The 24,562-nt window shown below is 69.7% G+C and overlaps 1 protein-coding gene across 1 annotated transcript; it reads right to left on the reverse strand.

Moving 5' to 3' along the window:
- ACIN1 (apoptotic chromatin condensation inducer 1) lies at positions 1–24,432 on the reverse strand. Its single transcript, XM_062598812.1, is given in 18 exon segments — positions 1–717; positions 1,198–1,298; positions 1,991–2,327; positions 2,959–3,066; positions 3,432–3,539; positions 4,572–4,717; positions 5,925–6,090; positions 6,185–6,373; positions 8,969–9,055; positions 9,058–9,125; positions 9,612–9,657; positions 14,999–15,098; positions 19,136–19,203; positions 20,974–21,717; positions 21,808–21,902; positions 22,001–22,112; positions 22,202–22,267; positions 24,114–24,432. Coding segments are annotated over 18 exon segments (3,213 nt in total). The 5' UTR covers positions 24,252–24,432; the 3' UTR covers positions 1–183.
- Positions 24,433–24,562: the final 130 nt, after the last annotated feature.

Raw genomic sequence — 24,562 nt, forward strand, 5'->3', positions numbered from 1 at the left:
TAGAAACGCCGGCGGCCATTTTATTACCCCCACCTGTTCCGGGGGGCAGAGCGGGGGCAGGGGGCAGCGGGGGGGGGGAGGAGGGTGGCGGGGGGAGACGACGACGACGACAAGGAAGAGGAGGAGACGGCGACCCACAGGCGTGGGGCGGCTCGGGGGGCAGGGAGGCAAGGGGGGGGGGTCTCACCGCCGGCCGCCCCGGTCCCGCACGGGGGTGCTGCGGCTGCGGCTGCGGCTGCGGCGCTTGGCGTCGCGGCGGGCGCGCTCGGCGGGCGCCGCGGGGCCGGCGGCGGTCGTGCCGGCGGTGGTTGTGGCGGCGGTTGTGCCGGCGGCGGTTGTGGTGGTTGTGGCGGTTGTGCCGGCGGCGGCGGTGGTAGCGGCGGCGGCGGCGGCGGCGGCGGGCCGCTCGCGGTGGTGACTGCCGGCATCGGCGCGGTGGTGGTGGTGGTGGTGGGCACCGTCGGCGCCGTCGGCGCGGTGGTGCCCGTCGCGGTGGTGCGGCGGCGGCGGCGGCGGCGGCTGCGGCGGCGGCGCGTGGTGGTGGTGGCGGTGGTGGTGGTGGTGGTGGTGGTGGTGGTGGTGGTGGGCGCCGTCGCGGCGGCCCTTGTCGCGCTCGGGCTGCCGCCCGCGCTGCCGCTGCTCCTCCTCCTCCTGCTCCTTGCGGCGCCGCTCGCGCTCCCGCGCCCGCGCCGCCCGCTCCGCCTGCTTCTGCACGAACTGCGGGCCCGCGGCCGGGGGGGGCGTCAGCCGCGCCGGGGGGCGCCGGGGGGGGACGTGGGGGGGGACGCAACGGGCACCGGGGGCTGTGGGGGGATGTGGGGGCGGAAGCAAGGGGCACGGGGGAACGTGGGGGGGGAGCAAGGGGCACGGGGGGACGTGGGGGGACGTGGGGGGCCGTGGACGGCACATCAGGGATGTGTGGGTGGATGTTGGGGATGTGGGGGGGGACATCGGGGACGTTGGGGGGGGTCAGGGACGTGGGGGGAGATGTGGGCGACGTGGGGGGGGACATCAGGGACGTGGGGGGGGATGTGGGGGGGGACGTCGGGGGGGAGATGAGGGATGTGGGGGGGGCATCAGGGCTGTGGGGAGAGGCAGGGGGACGCGGGGAGCCGCGGAGGTGCCGGAGGAGGGGGAGGCCCTGCCCCCTCGTGGCCCCGCCCCCCTCGTGGCCCCGCCCCCCGAGGCCCCGCCCACCTGGGTGTCGGTCAGCGGCAGCCAATAGATGCAGGGCGCCGCCTTGGTCTTGCGGAACAGGTCGTCCAGCAGCTTCGCCGGCGGCTCCTCGGGGGGCTTCTCTGGGGGGCGGGGCGGGGCGGGGGGCGGGGTCAGCGCCGCCAGGACACGCCCCCTTCCCCGGCCACGCCCCCTACCCGGCCACGCCCCCCTCCTCCGCAGCCGCCCCCCAGCAGTGTTTCTGCCCAAGCCCCGCCCCTCCACATAGCCCCCCCCCGGGAGGGAGTGAGCCGCTACGGCCACACCCCCCCCGTGGCCACGCCCCCTCCCACCAGCTATTTGCCTTGGCCACGCCCGTCCTGCAGGAGGCCACGCCCCCCCGCAGCGCTCTACCCTAGCCACACCCCCCATCACTTGGCCACGCCCCCACGTGGCCACACCCCCCTGGCAGCGTTCTGCCCTGGCCACGCCCCCTCCTGACATAGCCACGCCCCCGGGGGGGGGGCAGCGTTCCACCCTAACCCCGCCCCCTCCCGCAATAGCCACGCCCCCTTGGCACCGTCCTGCCCTAGCCCCGCCCCTTCACGTGCCCCGCCCCCATCCCGGTGTAGCCCCGCCCCCCGGCAGCAGTCTGCCACGGCCACGCCCCCTCCTATGTGGCCACGCCTCCTCCTGCCACAGCCACGCCCACTTGGGTGCCACCACGCCCTAGCCACGCCCCCCCTTCGGCAGTGTGCCCCAGCCCCGCCCCCTCCCAGGCGGCCCCGCCCCCTCCCGGGCGGCCCCGCCCCCCTGCCGCCGTGGCCCCGCCCACCTTTCTTGTCGGGGCGCCGCTCGCGGGAGCGGGGGCGGTCCTTGTCCGGGGGGCGGTGCCGGGGGCGGGGCTCGCGGGGGGCGGAGCCGGAGCGGGAGCGGGAGCGGGAGCGGGAGCGGGGCGGCCCCTTGTCGCGGTCCCACTCGCGCTCCGCCCGCGTCCGCTCCCGCCGCTCCATCTCCCGCTCCCGCTCCGCCCACTGGGCACGCTCCGCCTCCCGGGGGGCGCGGCCCCCGCCGGCCCCGCCCCCGCCCGCCTCGCGCCCCGCCCCCCGCGGCCCCGCCTCCTCCGACGCGCCCTCCGCCCGCTCCGGGCCCAGCCCCCGGTGGAAGTCCAGCTGCGGGAGGCGGGGGGGGGGATACACGCCGTCATCGCCGCCCCACGGCCTGCCCCACGGCCTGCCCCACGGCCCGCCATGCTGCCCCACGGCCTCCTGCAGACCCCTGGCCTGACCCCCGGCTCACCCCCCAGCCCGCCGTACTGCCCCCACAGCCTGCCCCACAGCCTGCCCCACGGCCTCCCAGCCTGCCCCACAGCCTGCCATACTGCCCCACAGCCCCCTGGCCTGCCCCACAGCCCGCCCCATGGCCTCCCAGCCTGCCCCACGGCTTGTCCCCTGGCCCGCTGTACTGCCCCATGGCCTCCTGCGGCCTCCCAGCCTGCCCCACGGCCTCCCGGCCCACCCCACAGCTGGGTCCAGCCCCAATGCACCCCCCAGCCGTACACCTTGCCCCACAGCCCTGTCCCAGCCACACCCCCAGCTCCCCTGGCCACACACCCCCAGCCCCACTTCTGACTCCACCCCCACCCCCTGGCCACGCCCCCAGCCCCTGGCCCCGCCCCCAGCCCCACCCCTGCCTCCCGTGGCTCCACCCCCAGCTCCCCTAGCCACACCCTGCCCCAAGCAGCCCCTCAGCCCCCACCCCCCGGCCTAGCCCCGCCCCCCCGCCCTGGCCACGCCCCCTCACCTCCTCCTGCTGGGCGAAATCGGCCGCCAGCACCTTGGGGTTCGACTGGGGCCACTTGACGCCGTGCAGAGCGTTGCGGGTGCACAGGGCCTCCTCCACCGAGGCGTACTGTGGGGCAGGGGGGTCACGGCCTGCCCCACGGCGCGCCCCCCCGTGCCCCACGGCGCGCCCCACCGCCCCCTGCCCCGCCCCACAGCACCCAGCCCGCGCGGGGCACTGCGGGTGCACAAGGCCTCCTCCACCGAGGCGTACTGTGGGGCAGGGGGGTCACGGCCTGCCCCACGGCGTGCCCCCCACACCCCATGGCGCGCCCCCCGCCCCACCCCACGGCCCGCCCCACGGCGCCCGGCCAGCGCGTGGCACTGCAGGTGCACAGGGCCTCCTCCACCGAGGCGTCCTGTGGGGCGGGGGGGTCACGGCCCGCCCCACGGCGCGCCCCCCCGTGCCCCACGGCGCGCCCCACGGCGCCTCACCGTGACGTAGCAGTGCGACTTGATCTTGTCGATCCAGAAGCCGTCGTCGAGCAGCCGCCCCGTGCGGCCCAGCAGCTCCTTCAGCTGCCCCAGCGTGAAGGGACGAACCTGGGGGGCAGCGGGGGGCTCGGCTCGGGGCGGGGGGGGGGTCCCGGCCCCACACGGGACACTCCCAATCCTGGGGGTAGGGGGTCCCGGACCCACAAGAGCCCCACAAAAGGGGGGTTCCAGCCCCCCCGGCTGCCCTGGACCTCTGCGGCCCCATGCGTGAGAGTCCAGCCCCACACTTGGGGGCCTCAGCCCCACATTGGGGGTCCCTGCCCCACGTGGTGGAGTCCCAGCCTCAGGTAGGGAGCCCCAGCCCCACGCGAGGGGTCCTGATGCCGTGCGGGGGTGCCGGCCCTCCCCTTGGAGGTCGCAGTCCTACACTTGGGGGTCACAGCCCCCCACTTGGGGGTCCCAATCCCCTGTGGGGGGGTTCCCTGCCCCACGTGGAGGAGTCCCAGCCTCACCCAGGAGGTCCCAGCCCCACGCAGGAGGTCCCAGCCCCACGCGAGGCGATCCTGCCGCCGCACGGGGGTCCCGGCCCCCCACTTGGGGGTCCCAATCCCCTGTGGGGGGGTTCCCTGCCCCACATGGCGGAGTCCCAGCCTCACCCAGGAGGTCCCAGCCACACGCAGGAGGTCCCAGCCCCACGCGAGGGGTCCCGACGCCGTCCGGGGGCGTCAGCCTACCCTTGGGGGTTGCAGCCCCACCCTTGGGGGTCCCAGCCCCACACTTGGGGGTCCCAATCCCCTGTGGGGGGTTCCCTGCCCCACATGGCGGAGTCCCAGCCGCACGCAGGAGGTCCTAGCCACACGCAGGAGGTCCCAGCCCCACGCGAGGGGTCCCGACGCCGTCCGGGGGCGTCAGCCTACCCTTGGGGGTTGCAGCCCCACCCTTGGGGGTCCCAGCCCCACACTTGGGGGTCCCAATCCCCTGTGGGGGGTTCCCTGCCCCACATGGCGGAGTCCCAGCCGCACGCAGGAGGTCCTAGCTGCACGCAGGAGGTCCCAGCCCCACGCAGGGGGTCCCAGCCCCACGCGAGGGCGTCCTGCCGCCGCGCGGGGGTCCCGGCCCCCCACTTGGGGGGCGGCTCACCAGGTTGCAGACGTGGACGATGGGGGTGGGGGCGGCGCGGGGGGGCGAGGGCGCCTGGGCCGCCCGCACGGGGTCGTCGATGGTGACGGAGACGCCCAGGCGCTGCTGGCTGATGGAGCGCCGCGTCCGCGTCTCGCCCAGCGTCACTGCGGGGGGGCGGGGGGCGGGGCGTCACCCCACGGCGGCCGCGCCCCACGGCGGCCGCGCCCCGCGGCGGTGTAACCCCATAGCGGCGTGACCCCATAGCGCCGTGACCCCATGGTGGTGCCATCCCGTGGTGGCACCATCCCATGGTGGCGTCAACCCATGGTGGTGTCAACCCACGGTGGCGTCACCCCGCAGCGGTGTCACCCCATGGCGGTGTCACCCCATAGTGACGTGACCCCATGGCGGCGTGACCCCATAGTGACGTGACCCCATGGTGGCGTCACCCCATGGCGGCGTGACCCCATGGTGGCATCATCCCATGGTGGTGTCAACCCATGGTGGAGTCACCCCATGGCGATGTCACCCCACGGCGGTGTGACCCCATGGTGGCCCCAGCCCATGCTGCGTGTCCCCTAGCTCGTCCCCACGTCCCCCAGGACGTCCCCACGCGTCCCCACATGCCCCCTAGCTCGTCCCCATGCCCCCTAGCTCGTTCCCACCTCCCCTAGGACGTCCCAAGTGTCCCCACATGTCCCTTAGCTCGTCCCCACGTCCCCCAGGACGTCCCCACGTGTCCCCACATGTCCCCTAGCTTGTCCCCATGCCCCCTAGCTTGTCCCAACATCCCCTAGGACGTCCCCACGTGTCCCCACATGTCCCCTAGCTCGTCCCCATGCCCCCTAGCTTGTCCCAACATCCCCCAGGACGTCCCCACGTGTCCCCACATGTCCCCTAGCTCGTCCCCATGCCCCCTAGCTCGTCCCCACGTCCCCTAGGACGTCCCCACGCGTCCCCACATGTCCCCTAGCTCGTCCCCACCTCCCCTAGGACGTCCCCACGCGTCCCCACATGCCCCCTAGCTCGTCCCCACCTCCCCTAGGACGTCCCAAGTGTCCCCACATGTCCCTTAGCTCGTCCCCATGCCCCCTAGCTTGTCCCAACATCCCCCAGGACATCTCCACGTGTCCCCACGTGCCCCCTAGCTCGTCTCCACGTCCCCACGTGCCCCCTAGCTCATCTCCGTGTCCCCTCACACATTCTCACGTCCCCCAGGACGTCCCCACGTGTCCCCACGTGTCCCCAAACTCATCCCCACATGTCCCCATATGTCCCCTAGCTCGTCCCCACGTCCCCTAGCTCGTCCCCACGTGTCCCCTAGCTCGTCCCCCCGCGTGCCCACGTGCCCCCCAGGCGCCCCCCGCTCACCTTTCTTGACCTCGTGCTCAGCGGGGGGGGGCAGGGCCACCTCGGCCGGCGCCGGCGCCTCGGGCCGCTCCTCCGCGGCCGCCTTCTCCTCCTCCTCCTCCTCCTCCTCCTCGTCGTCCTCCTCCTCCTCGCCCTGCCCGTTCTCCTGCCCCTCGGCCGGCACCACCTGCGCCCGCAGCGCCGTCAGCGGGGGGGGGCGGGGGGGGCACCCCGAGGGGGCGGGGGGAGGGACGAGGGGGCCCCGGCGTCCGGGCGCTCACCTGGGTCACGGTGCGGCAGATCTTGAGCGGCGGCTCGCGGGCCGACGACGAGGACGACGAGGACGACGGCGCCGGCGCCGGCGGCTCTCCGGGCCGCTCGGCCTCCTCCTCCGAGAGGCGCCCGTCGTCGGCGTGCAGGTCCACCACGGCCTCCTGCCCGCCGCCCGCCTTCATCTCCGGGATCAGGCTCTGCCCCGGCGCCGCGCGGGGAGGGGGGAGCAACGTGGGGCCGGCGGCCACCGAGCCCCCCGGCGGCCACCGAGCGCCCCGGCGGCCGGGGCGGACGTTTCGGGGGCCCGCGGGGAGGTTTGCGGGGCTCGGGGTGGCGCTTTGTGGGTCTGGGGGGAGGTTTGGGGGGTCTGGGGGGAGGTTTGGGGGGCTCAGGGTGGGGCTTTGTGGGTCTGGGGGGAGGTTTGAGGGCTTGGGGTGGGGCTTTGTGGGTCTGGGGGGAGGTTTGGGGGGTCTGGGGGGAGGTTTGGGGGGCTCGGGGTGGGGCTTTGTGGGTCTGGGGGGAGGTTTGGGGGCTTGGGGTGGGGCTTTGTGGGTCTGGGGGGAGGTTTGGGGGGTCTGGGGGGAGGTTTGGGGGGCTCGGGGTGGGGCTTTGTGGGTCTGGGGGGAGGTTTGAGGGCTTGGGGTGGCGCTTTGTGGCTCTGGGGGAGGTTTGGGGGGTCTGGGGGGAGGTTTGGGGGGCTCGGGGTGGGGTTTTGTGGGTCTGGGGGGAGGTTTGGGGGGTCCAAGGGGAGGTTTTGGGGGATCGGGGTGGGGATTTGTGGGTCTGGGGGGAGGTTTGGGGGGCTCGGGGTGGGGCTTTGTGGGTCTGGGGGGAGGTTTGGGGGGTGTGGGGGGAGGTTTGGGGGCTCGGGGTGGGGTTTTGTGGGTCTGGGGGGAGGTTTGGGGGGTCCAAGGGGAGGTTTTGGGGGATCGGGGTGGGGATTTGTGGGTCTGGGGGGAGGTTTGGGGGGCTCGGGGTGGCGCTTTGTGGGTCTGGGGGGAGGTTTGGGGGGTGTGGGGGGAGGTTTGGGGGCTCGGGGTGGGGTTTTGTGGGTCTGGGGGGAGGTTTGGGGGGTCCAAGGGGAGGTTTTGGGGGATCGGGGTGGGGATTTGTGGGTCTGGGGGGAGGTTTGGGGGGTCCAAGGGGAGGTTTTGGGGGATCGGGGTGGGGATTTGTGGGTCTGGGGGGAGGTTTGGGGGGTGTGGGGGGAGGTTTGGGGGCTCGGGGTGGGGCTTTGTGGGTCTGGGGGGAGGTTTGGAGGGTGTGGGGGGAGGTTTGGGGGCTCGGGGTGGGGTTTTGTGGGTCTGGGGGGAGGTTTGGGGGGTCCAAGGGGAGGTTTTGGGGGATCGGGGTGGGGATTTGTGGGTCTGGGGGGAGGTTTGGGGGGTGTGGGGGGAGGTTTGGGGGCTCGGGGTGGGGCTTTGTGGGTCTGGGGGGAGGTTTGGAGGGTGTGGGGGGAGGTTTGGGGGCTCGGGGTGGGGTTTTGTGGGTCTGGGGGGAGGTTTGGGGGGTCCAAGGGGAGGTTTTGGGGGATCGGGGTGGGGATTTGTGGGTCTGGGGGGAGGTTTGGGGGGTCTGGGGGGAGGTTTGGGGGCTCGGGGTGGGGCTTTGTGGGTCTGGGGGGAGGTTTGGGGGGTGTGGGGGGAGGTTTGGGGGCTCGGGGTGGGGTTTTGTGGGTCTGGGGGGAGGTTTGGGGGGTCCAAGGGGAGGTTTTGGGGGATGGGGTGGGGATTTGTGGGTCTGGGGGGAGGTTTGGGGGGTCTGGGCATCCATGGAGGAGGTTTGGGGGGTCCAAGGGGAGGTTTTGGGGGCTCGGGGTGGGGCTTTGTGGGTCTGGGGGAGGTTTGGGGGGTCTGGGGGGAGGTTTTGGGGGCCTCAGGGTCCTGGGGGCCCAGTGGGAGGTTTTGGGGACCCTGGGGGTCTGGGGGGAGGTTTGGGGGCCCAAGGGAGCAGGCCCGGGGGTCCAGGGGGAGGCTTTGGGGGTCCCGGGGGGCAGTTCTGAGGTCCCAGGGGCAGGTTGGGGTCCCGGGGGCAGGTTGAGATCCTCGGGGGTGGGTCAGGGTCCCCGGGGGGGTGGGTTGGGGGTCCCGTGAGGCAGGTTGGGGTCCCTGTGGGGCAGGTCAGGGGTCCCGAGGGCAGATTGGAGTCCCAGGAGCAGTTCTGGGGTCCCGGGGGGAAGTTTTGGGGGTCCCAGGGGCAGTTTTGGGTCCCCGTGTCGAGTTTTGGGGTCCCGTGGGGCAGTTCCGGGTCCCCGTGGGGCGGGCCGTGGGCCCCGTGGGGCGGGTCAGGGCCCCGTGGGGCGGGTCAGGGCCCCGCGGGGCGGTTCCGGGTCCCCGTGGGGCGGTTTTGGGGTCCCGGGGGCAGTTTTGGGTCCCGTGGGGTGGTTCCGGGTCCCCGTGAGGCGGGCCGTGGGTCCCCGTGGGGCAGTTCCGGGTCCCTGTGGGGCAGTTTTGGGTCCCGTGGGGCGGTTCTGGGTCCCCGTGGGGCGCGCCGTGGGCCCCGTGGGGCGGGTCAGGGCCCCGTGGGGCAGTTTTGGGTCCCGTGGGGCGGTTTTGGGGTCCCCGTGGGGCGGTTCCGGGTCCCCGTGGGGTAGTTTTGGGGTCCCGGGGGCACTTTTGGGTCCCGTGGGGCGGGTCAGGGCCCCGTGGGGCAGTTTTGGGCCCCGCGGGGCGGTTCCGGGTCCCCGTGGGGCGGTTTTGGGGTCCCGGGGGCAGTTTTGGGTCCCGCGGGGCGGTTCCGGGCCCCCGTGGGGCGCGCCGTGGGGCGCCGTGGGGCGCTCCGTGGGGCCCTACCTTGAGGGACTCGGTGGTGATGCTGATGGAGGGCCGCTTCTGGGTGCAGGCGGTGGAGGCCCCCCAGCGCCGCTTGCGGCCCCCCCCCGCCGCCGCCGCCGCCCCCCCCCGCCGCCCTCCGTGTCGCTGCTGCCCGACGCCGCCCCCTTGGCGGCCGCTGCTGCCCCACACCGGGCCGGGGGGAGAGCTTAGAGCGGGGGGGCGGGGCCTCGCGGGGCCCCGCCCACCGCGAGGCTCCACCTCCTCCCCCCCACGCACCACCCCGCTCCGCCGTCTCCTGCCCCTCGCTAAGCCCCGCCCCCAGCACCGAGCCCCGCCCACTACCTTAAGCCCCGCCCCTACCTTAAGCCCCGCCCCTGCACTGACCCTCCCCCCCGCACACCCCCTGTAACCACCCCAGCCCTAAGCCCCGCCCCCATTGCACAGCCCCGCCCCTCCAGCCTGAAGGCCCCGCCCCCCGATTTCAACCCCGCCCCCAAGGAACACATGGTGCCCCCCTGCCTTAAGCCCCGCCCCCGGGGAGGTGGCCCCACCCCCTGCCCTAGGCCCCGCCCCCCTAGCGCTCTGCCTTGGCACCGTCGCTCGCCCACCCCCCGTCCCTCGGGCCCCGCCCCCTCCCGCAGGCCCCGCCCCCCGCACTCACAGACCACGGAGATCTTCCTCTTGAAGGCCTTGGGCTGGGCCGGGCCCTGCGGGGAGAGGTTGGGGGGCGGGGGGGGGGGGAGAGGGGGGGTCCCCGGAAGAGGGGAGGGGGGGCGGAACAGGCGGGGGGAGGGGTCGCGGTCAGCGGGGTGGGCGGGGCCGAGCCACGCCCCCTCCTCCGGCCCCGCCCACCCTCCCCCCGGGGGCAGCCCCCCCCAACCAGCAAAAGGGGGGGGGAGCAGGAGCCCCCCCCCACTCCCACCCCCCCTCCCCACCCGCCAAGCTGGGGGGGGGGAGGGGCACAAAGATGGCTGCCGCCCCCCCACACACACACCCCAGGTGTGACACGGACGGACGGACGGACGGACGCGGAGCGGGGGGGGTGTCCTTACGTCGGGGTCGGGGGTGCCCCCCCTCCCCCCCCGCGCCCCACCGAGGCCTCTCGGCGGCAGGGGGGGTGGTTCGGGGGGGGGGGACAGACGGACGGACGCGCACCCCCGTGGGGCGGGCGCCCCCAGGTCCTGGCGCCGCCGTGGGGCTGGGAGGGGGGAGGGGTCCCGGAGGTCCATGGGGTGCTGCGAGGTGCCCCCAAGGAGGACACGGGGGTCCCGGAGATCCTCAATATGGTGGTGGGTGCCCCCAGGGAGGACATGGGGGTCCCAGAGGTCCTCAATTTGGTGGTGGGTGCCCCCAAGTAGGACATGGGGGTCCCAGAGGTCCATAATTCAGTGATGGGTACCCCCAAGGAGGACACGGGGGTCCCAGAGGTCCACAATTTGGTGGTGGGTGCCCCCGAGGAGGACAGGGGGGTCCCAGAGGTCCACAATTTGGAGATAAGTGCCCCCAAGTAGGACATGGGGGTCCCAGAGGTCCATAATTCAGTGATGGGTACCCCCAAGGAGGACATGGGGGTCCCGGAGGTCCTCAATTCAGTGATTGGTACCCCCCAAGGAGAACATGGAGGTCCCGGAGGTCCTCAATTTGGTGGTAGATGCCCCCAAGCAGAACATGGGGGTCCCAGAAGTCCGTAATTCAGTGATGGGTACCCCCAAGGAGAACATGGAGGTCCCGGAGGTCCTCAGCTTGGTGGTGGGTGCCCCCAAGCAGGCCATGGGGGTCCTAGAGGTCCATAATTCAGTGACAGGTGCCCCCAAGTAGGACATGGGGGTCCCAGAGGTCCATAATTCAGTGGCGGGTGCCCCCAAGGAGGCATAGGGATGCCAGAGGTCCATGGGGTGCAGTCATTTGCCCCCAAGTTGGACACAGGGGTCCCGGAGCTCCTCAATTTGGTAGTGGGTGCCCCTGAAGAGGACACGGAGGTCCCAAAGGTCCATGGGTGCTGTGGGGTGCCCCCAAAAAGGACATAAGGCTCCTGGAGGTCCCCAATATGGTGGCGGGTGCCCCCAAGGAGGACATGGGGGTCCTGGAGGTCCTCAGTTCAGTGGTGGGTGCCCCCGAGGAGACATGGGGGGCCCACAGGTCCTCAGTTCAGTGATGGAGGCCCCCAAAGAGAGCATAGGGGCCCCCGGAGGTCCTCAATTCAGTGGTGGGTGCCCCTACGGAGGATGTGGGGGTCCTGGAGATCCATGGAGTGCAGCCAGGTGCCCCCAAGCAAGAACATGGAGGTCCTGGACATCCTTGATTTGGTGGTGAGTGCCCCCACAGGCACTTTAGGGGGTCCCAGAGGTCCCTAAAAAGGTGCCAGGTGCCATCAGGGGAATGTGGAGGTCCTCAGTTTGGGGCTGGGTGCCCCTAAGGGGTCCTTTGGGGGGTCTGAAAATTCCAGGGGGTGCTGCTGGGTGTCTCCAAGGAGACATGGGGCTCCCAGAGGTCCCTAAGCAGGTGCCAGGTGCCACCAAGTAGGACGTGGAGGTCCCGAAAGTCCTCGATTTGGTGGCAGGTACCCCCAAAGGCGAAGCCAGGGGGTCCCGGAGGTCCTTGATTTGGCGCCTAGTGCTCTCAGGGGGGACATGAAGGTCCCAGAGGTCCATGGGGTGCACAGGGTGCCACCGGGGGGCCATTAGGTCGCTGGGGGACCGTGATCGGTGAGCAGGTGCCTCCAATGCAGATGTTGGGGAGCTCCTAGAAGTCCCTGAGGTGGTGCCAGGTGCCCCCAAGGGGAACATGGGGGTCCTGGACGTCCATGGTTAGGTGCCAGGTGCCCCCAGAGGAGACGCCAGAGGCTCCCCAAGTCCCTGAGCTGGTGCCAGGGGTCCCCAGAAGGACACGGGGGTCCTGGACGTCCATGGTTAGGTGGCAGGTGCCCCCAGAGGAGATGTTGGAGGCTCCCAGAAGTCCCTGAGCTGGTGCCAGGGGTCCCCAGAAGGACACGGGGGTCCTGGACGTCCGTGGTTAGGTGGCAGGTGCCCCCAGAGGAGATGTTGGAGGCTCCCAGAAGTCCCTGAGCTGGTGCCAGGGGTCCCCAGAAGGACACGGGGGTCCCGGAGGTCCTCAGTCTGCTGTTAGGTGCCCCGAAAGGAGATGCTGGGGGGACCTGCAGGTCCCTAAGTAGGTGCTGGGTGCCCCCAATTGGCACGAGGGGGTCCTGGAGGTCCATGGGGTGCAGGTGGGTGCCCCCAATTGGCACGTGGGGGTCCTGGAGGTCCATGGGGTGCAGCTACGTGTCCCCAAGGAGCACGCGGCGGTCCCAGAAGTCCTTGAGTTGGTGGCAGGTGCCCCAAAAGAAGACGTCGGGGGTCCTGAGGTCCATGGGTGCAGCTGGGGGGGGGCGTTGGGGGTCTTGTACGTGCTTTACGCGGTGCTGGGTGCCCCCAGGGGAGACACTGGGGGTCTCAGCGGTCCCCGAGACGGCGCCGGGCGCCCCCGGGGTGACGTTGGGGGGCCGGGATGTCCTTGGGGGGCAGCCGGGTGCCCCCCAGAGGGACGTGTGCGTGTGTGTGGGGGGTCCTGGAGGTGCTCAGGCCACCCCTGGGTGCCCTCAACGTCAACCCGGAGCTGCTGGAGGTGGTCGCACCTCCGTGAGCGACGTAAGGTCCCGCTGGCGCTGGGTGGCCCCGCTGTGGGTCCGGGGGTCCCAGAGGTGCTTGCGGCGGCGTTGGGCGGCCCCGGCGCGGATCTGTGGGTCCCGCAGGTCCTCGCCTCACTGATGGGGACCCTCAGCTAGCTTCAGGTGTCCCCAGGAGGACATGGGGGTCCCAGAGGTCCTCGATTTGCTGTCGGGTGCCCCCAGAGGAGACCAAGTCGGTGCTGGGTACCACCAAGGGGGACATGGGGGTCCCGGAGGTCCATGGGGTGCAGCTGGGTGTCCCCAACGGGGACGTGGGGGTCCCAGAGGTGCTCACGCTGCTGTCAGGTGCCTCCCCGGTGAGAGGTGGGGGTCCCGCAGATGACCACGCTGGCGTTGGGTGCCCTCAGCGTGAACGTGGGGGTCTCAGAGGTGCTCCCACCGGTGCTGGGTGCCCCCAAGTTGGATTTGGGGGTCCTGGAGATGCTCAGGTGGCCGTTGGGTGCCCCCAAGTTGGATTTGGGGGTCTCGGAGGCGCTCCCACCGGTGCTGGGTGCCCCCAAGTTGGATTTGGGGGTCCTGGAGATGCTCAGGTGGCCGTTGGGTGCCCCCAAGTTGGATTTGGGGGTCCCAGAGGTGCTCCCACCGGTGCTGGGTGCCCCCAAGTTGGATTTGGGGGTCCTGGAGATGCTCAGGTGGCCGTTGGGTGCCCCCAAGTTGGATTTGGGGGTCTCGGAGGCGCTCCCACCGGTGCTGGGTGCCCCCAAGTTGGATTTGGGGGTCCTGGAGACGCTCAAGTGGCCGTTGGGTGCCCTCAACGTGGGCTTGGGGGTCCCGCAGGTGCTCAGGCCGCCGCTGGGTGCCCCCCAAGTAGCTTTAGGTGTCCCATAGCAGCTCACAGTGGCGTCGGGAGCCCCCCAAGAGCTCGCACCAGTCCTGGGTGCCCCCCATCACAGGTTGGGGGTCCTGTAGGAGCTCACGCTGGTCTTGGGTGCCCCCTAAGTGCCATGGGGACCCACAGGAGCTCACGCTGGTCTTGGGTGCCCCCTAAGTGACACAGAGGTCCCACAGGAGCTCACGCTGGTCTTGGCTGCCCCCTAAGTGCCATAGAGGACCCACAGGAGCTCACGCTGGTCTTGGCTGCCCCCTAAGCGGCACAAACGTCCCACAGGAGCTCGCACCAGTCTTGGGCGCCCCCTAAGTGACATAGGGGACCCACAGGAGCTCACACCAGTCCTGGGTTCCCCCCAAGTGACACGGGGGTCCCACAGGAGCTCGTGGTGGTTCAAGGTGCCCCCCAAGTGACATGTGGGTCCCGTAGGAGCTCATGGTGGTTCAAGGTGCCCCCCAAGCGACATGGGGGTCCTGTAGGAGCTCATGGTGCTTCAAAGTGCCCCCTAAGTGACATGGGGGTCCCAGAGGAGCTCGTGGTGGTCCAAGGTGCCCCCCAAGTGACATGGGGGTCCTGTAGGAGCTCATGGTGCTTCGAGGTGCCCCCTAAGTGACATGGGGGTCCCACAGGAGCTCATGGTGGTTCAAAGTGCCCCCTAAGTGACATGGGGGTCCCACAGGAGCTCGTGGTGGTCCAAGGTGCCCCCCAATTGACATGGGGGTCCTGTAAGAGCTCATGGTACTTCGAGGTGCCCCCCAAGCGACATGGGGGTCCAAGGAGCTCATCGTGGTTTGAGGTGCCCCCCAAGCGACATGGGGGTCCCACAGGAGCTCATGGTGGTCCAAGGTGCCCCCCAAGCGACATGGGGGTCCCAGAGGAGCTCATGGTGGTCCAAGGTGCCCCCCAAGCGACATGGGGGTCCCAGAGGAGCTCATGGTGGTCCAAGGTGCCCCCCAATTGACATGGGGGGTCCTGTAGGAGCTCATGGTGCTTCGAGCTGCCCCCCAATTGACATGTGGGTCCCGTAAGAGCTCATGGTGGTTTAAGGTGCCCCCCAATTGACATGGGGGTCCTGTACGAGCTCACGGTGCTTCGAGCTGCCCCCCAAGCGACGTGGGGGTCCCAGAGGAGCTCACTCTGGCACTGGGTGCCCCCCAAGCGACACGGGGGTCCCGTAGGAGCTCATGGTGCTTCGAGGTGCCCCCCAAGTGACGCGTGGGTCCCGTAGGAGCTCACGGCGGTCCGGGGCAGCGTGTGGGGGGGGGAGGGCGGGCTGGCGCCGGCGGGGCGCCCCACACGTGTGGGTCCTGGCGGCCGGGGCGGCGCCGGCGTCGCGCCGAGGAGCCGAACAAAGGAGCCCAGAGGAGAAGGTCAGCGGCGCCGGGGGGGTGCGGGGGGCCCGTCCGCCCCCCAACCCGCCCCCCAACCCGCCCCCCGCGCCGCCCCCCGGCCCCCCGCCGCCGCCCCGCCCGCCCCGGGCCCCGCCCCCCGGCCCCCCACCGCCGCCCGCCCCCCGCCCCCCCTCCGTTACCTCCGGGCGCTCGGCGTCCGTGGGGCGCTCGGGGGGCGGCCGTGGGGGGCTGGCGCCCGCCCCGGGGGGGCCCGGCTCCATGGGCGCCGCCGGCTCCTCGCTGCGGGGACAGCGTCAGTGGGGCGGCCCCACGGCGGCCCGCCGCCCCGGCCCCACAGATGACCCCGGCCCCACGCGTCCACCCCCCGGAAGGAAATAGAGGTGTCGCAGCCCCACTGAGAGCCCCACACGCGTGGGGGGAGCGCCCCACACGCCGCCAGCCCCACAGATCTGCCCCCCAATGCAGATGGCTCCCAGCCCCATGGATGGTTCCGGCCCCACAGACACTCCCAGCCCCACACCCAGCAGGTCCCAGCCCCACAGACATCTCCAGCCCCACAGAACAACCCCCCCCCACACACACACACACACAGCAGGTCCCAGCCCTACGGACACCCCCAGCCCCCCACATTCCCCCCACGGCGGGTCCCAGCCCCACAGATCCCGCCAGATCCCACCCTGGCATTGCCCAGCCCCACAGACACCCCTGGCCCCCCACATCCTCCCCACGGCGGGTTCTAGCCCCACAGAACCCCCCTCACGGCGGGTCCTGCCCCCCTGCCATGACGGGTCCCAGCCCCACAGATCCCTCCAACCCCACAAATTCCCCCCCACAGTGGTTCCCAGCCCCACAGATCCTCCCCTAATGGCAAGCCCCAGCCCCACAGCTCCCCCCCACAGCAGCTCCCAGCCTCACAGATGCCCCCACGACGAGTCCCGGCCCCACAGATCTCTCCAGCCTCACAGATCTCCCCAATGGCAAGCCCCAGCCCCACAGACACCCCCATGAGGGGTCCTGGCCCCACAGATGACCCCAATGGCGAGCCCCAGCCCCCCCCCCCCACCAGGTCCCAGCCCCACAGATCTCTCTAGCCCCACAGACCCCCTCCCATAGCAGTTCCCAGCCCCACAAACCCCGCACAGCAGGACCCAGCCCCACAGATCGCTCCAGCCCCATACATCCCCCCCATAGCAATTCCCAGCCCTACATATCTGCCCCACAGCAAGTCCCAGCCCCACAGACACCTCTAGCCCCACACATCCCTTGTCCCCACAGCAGGTCCCATCCCACAGACCCCTCCAGCCCCACAGATCCCCCCCCAGCAGGTCCCACCCCACAGACCCCTCCAGCCCCACAGATGCCTCCCCCCAGTGGGTCCTCGCCCCACAGACCCCTCCAGCCCCACAGATCCCTCCCCCCCAGTGGGTCCTCGCCCCACAGACCCCTCCAGCCCCACATCCTCGCCCCACAGACCCCTCCAGCCCCACAAACCCCACCACCTCCCTAGCACACCCCAGCCCCACATCCCCCCCGCCCCCCCAGCCCCACACGCGCCGGCCCCCCAACCGCCGCCACCCCCCCCCCCCGCCCCCGGGAGACAAAGCCGGGGGGCGCCGAGCGGAGCGGCGGCGCCGTGGGGCCGGGCCGGGGGGCCGGGCCGGGGGCTCCTCACCCGTCCTTGCCCTCGGAGAGCATGGCGGGCCGCGGGGCGCGGGGGGCGGCCGTGGGGCGGCCGTGGGGCGCGGGGGGGCCCCGCTCTATTGTAGGGGGCCGGGCCGGGGCGGCGCGGGGCGGCCGCGGGCGGGCGGCGCAGCCATCTTGCCGCTTACCCAGCAGCCCCTGGGAGAGGCTGGTTGGGGGGGGGGGAGGGACCCTGCGCCGCGTGGGGGAGGGGAGAGCAACCCATCCCCACAGCCGTGGGGCGCAGACCCACGTCGCCCCACGAGGGCGGCCCAGACCCACGTCTGCTCCATGCGGGTCTCCCGGACCCACATCTCCCCCCACGAGTCATCTCAGGGGGGTTCTCTGGACCATCGCCTGCCCCACGAGGCTCCCTCAGACCCACATCTCCCTCGTGGGGGTCTCCTGGGCCCACATCTCCCCCCACGAGTCATCGCAGGGTGGTTCTCTGGACCATCGCCTGCCCCACGAGGCTCCCTCAGACCCACATCTCCCTCGTGGGGGTCTCCCGGACCCACATCTCCCTCCACGAGTCATCTCAGGGGGGTTCTCTGGACCATCGCCTGCCCCACGAGGCTCCCTCAGACCCACATCTCCCTCGTGGGGGTCTCCTGGACCCACATCTCCCCCCACGAGTCATCTCAGGGGGGTTCTCTGGACCATCGCCTGCCCCACGAGGCTCCCTCAGACCCACATCTCCCTCGTGGGGGTCTCCTGGACCCACATCTCCCCCCACGAGTCATCTCAGGGGGGTTCTCTGGACCATCGCCTGCCCCACGAGGCTCCCTCAGACCCACATCTCCCTCGTGGGGGTCTCCCGGACCCACATCTCCCCCCACGAGTCATCTCAGGGGGGTTCTCTGGACCATCACCTGGCCCATGAGGGTCCCCCAGACCCACATCTCGCTCGTGGGGGCCTCCTGGACCCATGTCTCCCCCCATAACTGGTTGCGAGGGGGTCACCTAGACCCACATCTTGCCCGTGTGCCTCCACCAGACCCACATTCTTTTCCTAGGGGTCTCCTAGACTCTCGTCTCCCCCCACATTTTGCACGTGAGAGACTCCATGACCCACATCTGCACCACAAGAGTCCTCCAGACCCACATCTCCCTCCACAAGTTGTGTCAGGGAGGTGCCCTGGACCCACATGTCACCCACGAGGCTCCCTCAGACCCACCTCTCCCTCATGGTGGTCTCCCGGACCCACATCTCCTCGCCCACACCTCCCCCCACAACTCACTGCAGAAGGATCCCCTGGACCCACGTCTCACCCGTGGACATCCACCAGACCCACACCTCCCCCCACAAGTTGTCTCAAGGGGGGTCTCTGGACTCACATCTCACCCACGAGGGTCCCCCAGACCCACATCTCCCTCATGGGGGGTCTCCCGGACCCACATCTCCCCCTACAACTGACCTCGAAGGGGTCTCCTGGACCCCCATCTTGGCCATGACGATTTCCCAGACCCCCCCCCCAAGTGGTTGCAGTTAGGTTCCCTGGACCCACACGTCGCCAATGAACACCCCCCAGACCCACATCTCCCCCACGTGGGTCTCCTGGACCCCCATCTCCCCCCACATGTTGTCCATGAGAAACGCCGGGACCCACATCTCCTCCGTGAGCCCCCCAGACACGCATCTCCCCCCGCACCTGGCCTCGGGGAGTTCCCTGGACCCACATCTCCCCACACATCACGCATCTTGAACTCCTCTGTGAGGGTCCCCCAGACCTACGTCTCCCCCATCGGGGTCTGCTCGACCCCTATCTCCCCACAACTAACTGCAGGACGCTCGCCTCGCCCATGAGGCGCCCCCAGACCCACATCTTCCCCACAACGACCCTCTCGACGCACACCTTGCTCGCGTGGGTCCCCCAGATCCCCATCTCCCCACAACCGGCTGCAGAGGGGAGAATCCTGGACCCACGTTTCACTCCTCCGGCCTCCCCCAGACCCACAGCAGTCTCCCAGACCCACACGTGGCTGATAAACGTCCTCCAGACCCACACATTCATCAGGAGGCCCCCCCAGCCCCTCTCTGCCTGCACCTCCCCCATGGGGGGCCTGCAGACCCCCACCTCCCCCCCGCCAACCCCACAGGGGTTCCCCGAGACCCCCATCACCCCCCAGGACAGCCCCACGGGGGTCTCTCAGACCTACATCTCCCCTACGGCGTCTCCTAACCAACCCCAGCAGGGTCTTCCCAGGCCCACGTCTCCCCCCAGTTGCCCCCACTGAGGTCCCCCAGACCCACATCTCCCCCCAGACAACCCCACGGGGGTCTCCTCCATGCACGCCTCCCCCCAACCAGCTTCTCCTAATGTCTTTCAGACCCACATCTCCCTTACGAAGCCTCCCACCAGCGTCTCTCAGACCCACAACTCCCCTAAGGAACCTCCCACCGAGATCCCTCAGACCCACATCTCCCTTACGAAGCCTCCCACCAGGGTCTCTCGGACCCACATCTCCCCTAAGGAACCTCCCAACTAGATCCCCCAGACCCACATCTCCCTTACAAAGCCTCCCACCAGGGTCTCTCAGACCCACATCACCTTCCCACTGGCCCCATAGGGCTCCTCCAGACCCACATCTCCCCCCAACCGCCTCCGTAGCGCTGACCCCGCCCCCCAACTTACCTCTCCGGGTCCGGCTGTGGCGGGGGGCACACGACCCCCCCGGGGCCCTGGGGCCCCTCCAGGCCGCCCTGCAGAGACAGGAGCGGGGGGTTAGTGGGGTCCGGTGCCCGCCGGGGGGCAGCACCAGCACCGGTTCTAGGTGCCCCAACGGGCACCGTCGGATGGCGACAGGCTCCAGACGGCCCGAAGAGGCAACTCAGACGGTTCTAGGTGCCCCAACGGGTGCCGTCAGCAGCCAACAGGATCCAGATGGCCCAAAGGGGTGACCCGGCCAGTTCTAGGTGCCCCAACGGGTGCTGTCGGCCGGCGACAGGCTCCAGACGGCCCGAAGGCGCGACCTGGCCGGTTCTAGGTGCCCCAACGGGCACCGTCGGACATCGACAGGCTCCAGACGGCCCAAAGAGGCAACTCAGACGGTTCTAGGTGCCCCAACAGGCACCGCCAGCCAAGGACTGGCTCCAGACGGTCCTAAGAAACGACCTGGCTGGTTCTCGCTACCTGTACAACTGTAGATCAGCTCTAAACATCCCCAAAACGCAACCCGATTGGTTCTAAATACTCCATTACCTGCGTGGATCATAACTCAATTCCAGACATACCAAAGACACAACTCTGTAACCTCCCACATAGCTCTAATAAGAACGTACAATGGAACACCGACACCAAACGTTTTACTCACCCGTCCGGGTGTTCCCGCGTGCCCCAACGTGTTCCCCGTAACTACAAACTCGCTCTGAACGCTCTAGCGGGACAGTCTGGATGGTTCTAGATAGCCCAACGAGTGGCCTGTGGCTGTGCGCTACCTCCAAATACCCCAAGGAAAGGGCCTGGGTGGTTCTAGGTGCCCCAAAGAGCAGCTTTCACCGTGATCGAAGTCCCGACACCCCCATTCAGAAACATGACTCGTTCTAGGTCCCCCAACCGCTGCCCAGACACCAGCCCCAGATGCGGCAGCCCCACTAGTCCCTGGTGCCCCAATGGGTGCCCCCCACCAATAAACCAGCCGTAGCTGCCCCAACAGGGCATCCCACTTGGTTCTAGGCACCCCCAAATGCCCTATTAGGCTGCAGCCCACCTCCTGACACCTCAGTGTGGTGTTCTGGACAGTTCTAGGTACCCCAACAGCTGTCCTGGCCAAAAACCAGCTCCAAACACCCCAATGTGACCCGCCTACCTGGTTCTAGCTGTCCCAATTGCTGCCCCTAACTATGACCCAAACAGAAACGTCAGAACATAGTGGTCCCACTGACTTTAACTGTCCCAACTGCTTTGCCCTGCCCAAACACTGGCTCTAGGTGGCCCAACTGATGCCACCAGCTGTTACCCAGCTCTGAGTGCCCCAATCAGACGTCCCTGGTTGTTCTTGGTGTTCCAATAGGTACCACCAACCCCAATGAAGCTCCGGGTGCCCCGATCGGACGTCCCTGGCTGTTCTAGGTGTCTCAACAAGTATCACCAATCAGGACAGAGCTGCGGCACCCCAATAAAGCATCTCTGGCCGTTTTAGGTACCCCAACGGGTGCCACTAGCTGTTGTCCAGCTCTGGGTGCCCGTACCAAATATCCCTAACTGTTCTAGGTGCCCCAACAAGTACCATCAGCCCCAACCAAGCTCTAGGTGCCCCAACGAAACATCTCTGTGCCTGACATGTCTTGGGATACCTAGAACACCAGCCAGGACCGAGCTCTGAGTCCCCCAGTAAAACACCGTGACTGTTCTAGGTGTTGCAACAGGTACCACCAAGCACGAACAAGCTCTAGGTGGTTCAAGCCACCACCCCGATTGCGGACCCCCCACCCCCACCCCATGGCGGAAGCAGGGCCGTGGCCGTGGCTCACCTTCCTGCTGCCGGCGCTGCTGGAGCGGGAGCCCGACGGGGAGCGCGAGGGGCGGCGCGGCGGCGAGGCCGACTCGGAGGTGCCGGAGGCCGAGGAGGAGCCCGAGGAAGCGCGGCGGCGGCGGCGGGCGGGCGGCGAGGGCGAACGGCCCCGCGGGGCCGCCGGCGTCTCGGCGGCGGCGGTGGCGGCGGGAGGCTCCTTGGTGAGCAGCGGCGGCGGCGGCTCCTCCTCGCCGTGGGGGGCCGGCGGCGCCGCCCCTTCCGTGAGCCGCGGGGGCGACGGCGAGGCCCCGGCCTCCGCCGCGGGCTGCTCTCGGCGGGGAGACGGGTCGCCGGGATCGCCCGGATCCTGGGGGGCGGAGGTGGCGGCGGGGGGCACCCCCGGGGGGGCGGCGGTGGCAGCGGCCGCAGCGGTGGCCGCCGGCTCTGCTTGCTGGGGGGCCGGCGGGGACCCCGCGGCCGGGCAGGGGGGCGGCGGCGCTTGGGGGGCGGCGGGGCTGGCGGCGCCCCCCTCTTCGGGGCCGGCTGGCCCCACAGCCGCTCGCTGCTCCTCCTCTTCTTCTTCTTCCTCTTCCTCCTCCTCCTCCTCTTCCTCCTCTTCTTCTTCCTCATCTTCTTCCTCCTCCTCCTCCTCCTCGCCAGGTTTCAGCGGGGGCCGGGCTGCCCCACGGCGGCTTCGGGGCGGCGTTTCCCGCTCCTCCCGGCCACTGGCCGGGCCGCTTTCGGGGGCTTTGGCAGCTCGGGCCTAGTGTGGGGCAGGGGCGACGGGACGGTGGGGCGGTCGGTGGGGCCTGCCCCACACGTTCCAAAGCCCCACGGCGTCGCCGCGACCTACCTGCCGGACCCTGCCGGAGCGCCGCTCCTGCCGACGGGCGCCTTCCTCGTCCGAGTCGTCACCCTCACGCGACGCGGGGCAGCTCCTCCCCGAGGCTGCGGGCGGGCAGGTGGGCGTCAGCCCCACAGCGTGCCCCCCAGTCCCATGCGCACGCCGCGCCAGCCCCACGGCCGCCCCACGGTGGCGGGCTCACCCTCCAGCTCGGCGGCCTCGCGCGCTTCCCGCTCCAGGCGCTGCTGCAGCAGCTCCTGCTGCTTCTCCAGGTACTGCTTGATGAAGCTGTTCTGGCTCATCTCCTCACCGATCTAGAACCGGGCAAAGACGTGGGGCCGAGCGCCACGCCGTGGGGCCGGGCGCCGCGCCGTGGGGCCGGGCGCCGCGCCGTGGGGCTCACCTGGGAGTTGGGCTGGAAGGTGGCGTGGGGCGTCGAGTGCTTCTGGAGATTCTCGAGCATCAGCGCCTGCAAAGAGAGGACGTCGGGGTCAGTCCTCCGCCGACCTTCTCCCCACGGCGCGGACCCCTAAGCGTCCCCTGGAGGGGGGGATCAGCCGTGGGGCCCCCCACGGAGCTGCTCTTGGACCCCCAAGTCCTTCTAACACCAATGTCGCCTCAGAATGCCCGGTTTCCCCCTGAAAGGAGTGTTCTCCACCCAAACTGCTGTCATCTGAAATCCACTTCGTTTGCCCCCAAAACAGGCACCCCCCACGCCACTGCTGCCCCACAGCCCCCCCAAAGCGGCTGCTCCCCCAAGGCGGCGTTACCTGAAATCCCTGCAACTCAGCCCAAAATCACGTCCTCTCCAAACCAGCATCACCTCAATTCTACCCAATTCCCCCCAAATTCACGTGCCTTCCAAGCTCCTGTCACCTCAAACCCAGTCGATCTGCCCCAAACCGAGCACCCCCAATCTGTCACCTCAGATTTCCCCAATTCCCCGCCAAAATAGATCTCACCCCCCCAACATGATGTTGTTTCAAACACCTTTAAGTTTTCCCCAAAAAATCTAATTTTCCAAACCAACAACGCGTCAAATCTCGCCAATTCCAGCCAAAACAAGGCACTCCCCAACCTGACGTCATCTCAAACCCACCTGGTTCTTCCCCAAACCAACTGCTTCCCAACAGACCACCTTAAATTCCCTCGATGTGCCCCAAAACCACGCGCCCAACATGTCACCTCAAATCCCTCCAATTCCCCCTCAAACGAGGTGCGCCCCCACATCACCTCAAACCCAATCGTTTCCCCCAAAACGGGCGTCCCCCCAACCCGTGACCTCCAATGCTACCGATTCCCCCCAAAACTGGGTGCCCCTCCCACATCACCACAAATCCAACCGAGTCTCCCCACAACTGGGGATATTCCCCAATGTGTCACCTCAAACCTGCTCAATTCTCCCCAAAACTGGCTGTCCCCCAAACATCACCTCAAATTTACTCGATTTTCCCCAAAGCAAGTTGCTCCCTACAGCACTTCAAAACTACTAATTTTCTCCCTAAACAGGTGTCCTTCCGCCCAATGCCACCTCAGATCCACTCTGTACCCCCAAAATCAGCTGCCCCCCAACATGGCACCTCAAAAACAGTCGTTTTCCCCAAAACGAGTGTCCGCCTCAGCCCAACGCCACCTCAAATCCACTCCATTCATCCCAAAACCAGCTGCCCCCCCAACACGGCACCTCAAAACCAGTAATTTTCTCCCAAAACGAGTGTCCGCCCCCACCGATCACCTCAAATCCTCTCGATTCCCCCCAAAATCAGTGGCCCCCCAAGTCACCTCAAAAACACTTGTTTCTGCCCAGAATGAGTGTCCCCCCAACCCGACGTCACTTCAAATCCTCTCGAATCCCCCAAAAATCAGCTGTTCGCAAACACGCCACCTCAGAACCCTCCGATCTCCCCCAAAACCGGCTGCCCCCCCCACGCCACCTCAGAACCCTCCGATCTCCCCAAAACCGGCTGCCCCCCCAACACGCCACCTCAGAACCCTCCGAGCTCCCCCAAAACCGCCTGCCCCCCCACGCCACCTCAGAACCCTCCGAGCTCCCCCAAAACGCGTGCTCCCCCCAACACGTCACCTCGAATCCCCCCGGTTCCCCCCCAAACCCGGGCGCCCCCCCCCCCGGCCCGCTCTGCGCATGCGCGCGGCGGCTCCCCTCAGCCGTTGGCGGGAAACCGGCGGCACCGTGTGTGGGGGGGGGTCTCGCGCGCACCGCGCATGCGCGGCCGGTCCCAACCGCCCCCCCACCCCATCCCCGCGCCGCCGCCATTCCCGCCCCACCGCTGCCCCACCGCCGCCGCCGCCCTCACCCCGCGGAGCCGCTTGACCAGGGCGCTCTTCTGGCCGCTCTTGGCCAAGCCGCGCTGCTCCAGGGCCGCCTTGAGGTCGGCGACGCGGAGCAGATGGAGCGGCCGCCCGTCCAGAGTCACCTCCTCCCCGTCCGCCATCTTGTGTGGCGCCGCTCGCCCGCCCCGCTCCGCCGCTTCGGCTCCTTCCGGCCGCGCCTCGGCTGCCTCCGCCGCCGCTTCGGCTCCTTCCGCCGCCGCTTCGGCTCCTTCCGCCAGCGCTCGGCTCCTTCCGGCTGCGCTCGGCCTCTTCCGGCAGCGCTCGGCCGCTTCCGCCGCCGCTTCGGCTGCTTCCGGCAGCGTTCGGGCGCTTCCGGCAGCACTTCGGCTACTTCTGGCAACGCTCGGCCGCTTCCGCCGCCGTTTCGGCAGCTTCCGGCAGCGCTCGGCTGTTTCCGCCGCCGCTCGGCGCC

Source organism: Rhea pennata, chromosome 37, assembly GCF_028389875.1.
Source record: "Rhea pennata isolate bPtePen1 chromosome 37, bPtePen1.pri, whole genome shotgun sequence".
Lineage (NCBI taxonomy): Eukaryota > Metazoa > Chordata > Aves > Rheiformes > Rheidae > Rhea > Rhea pennata.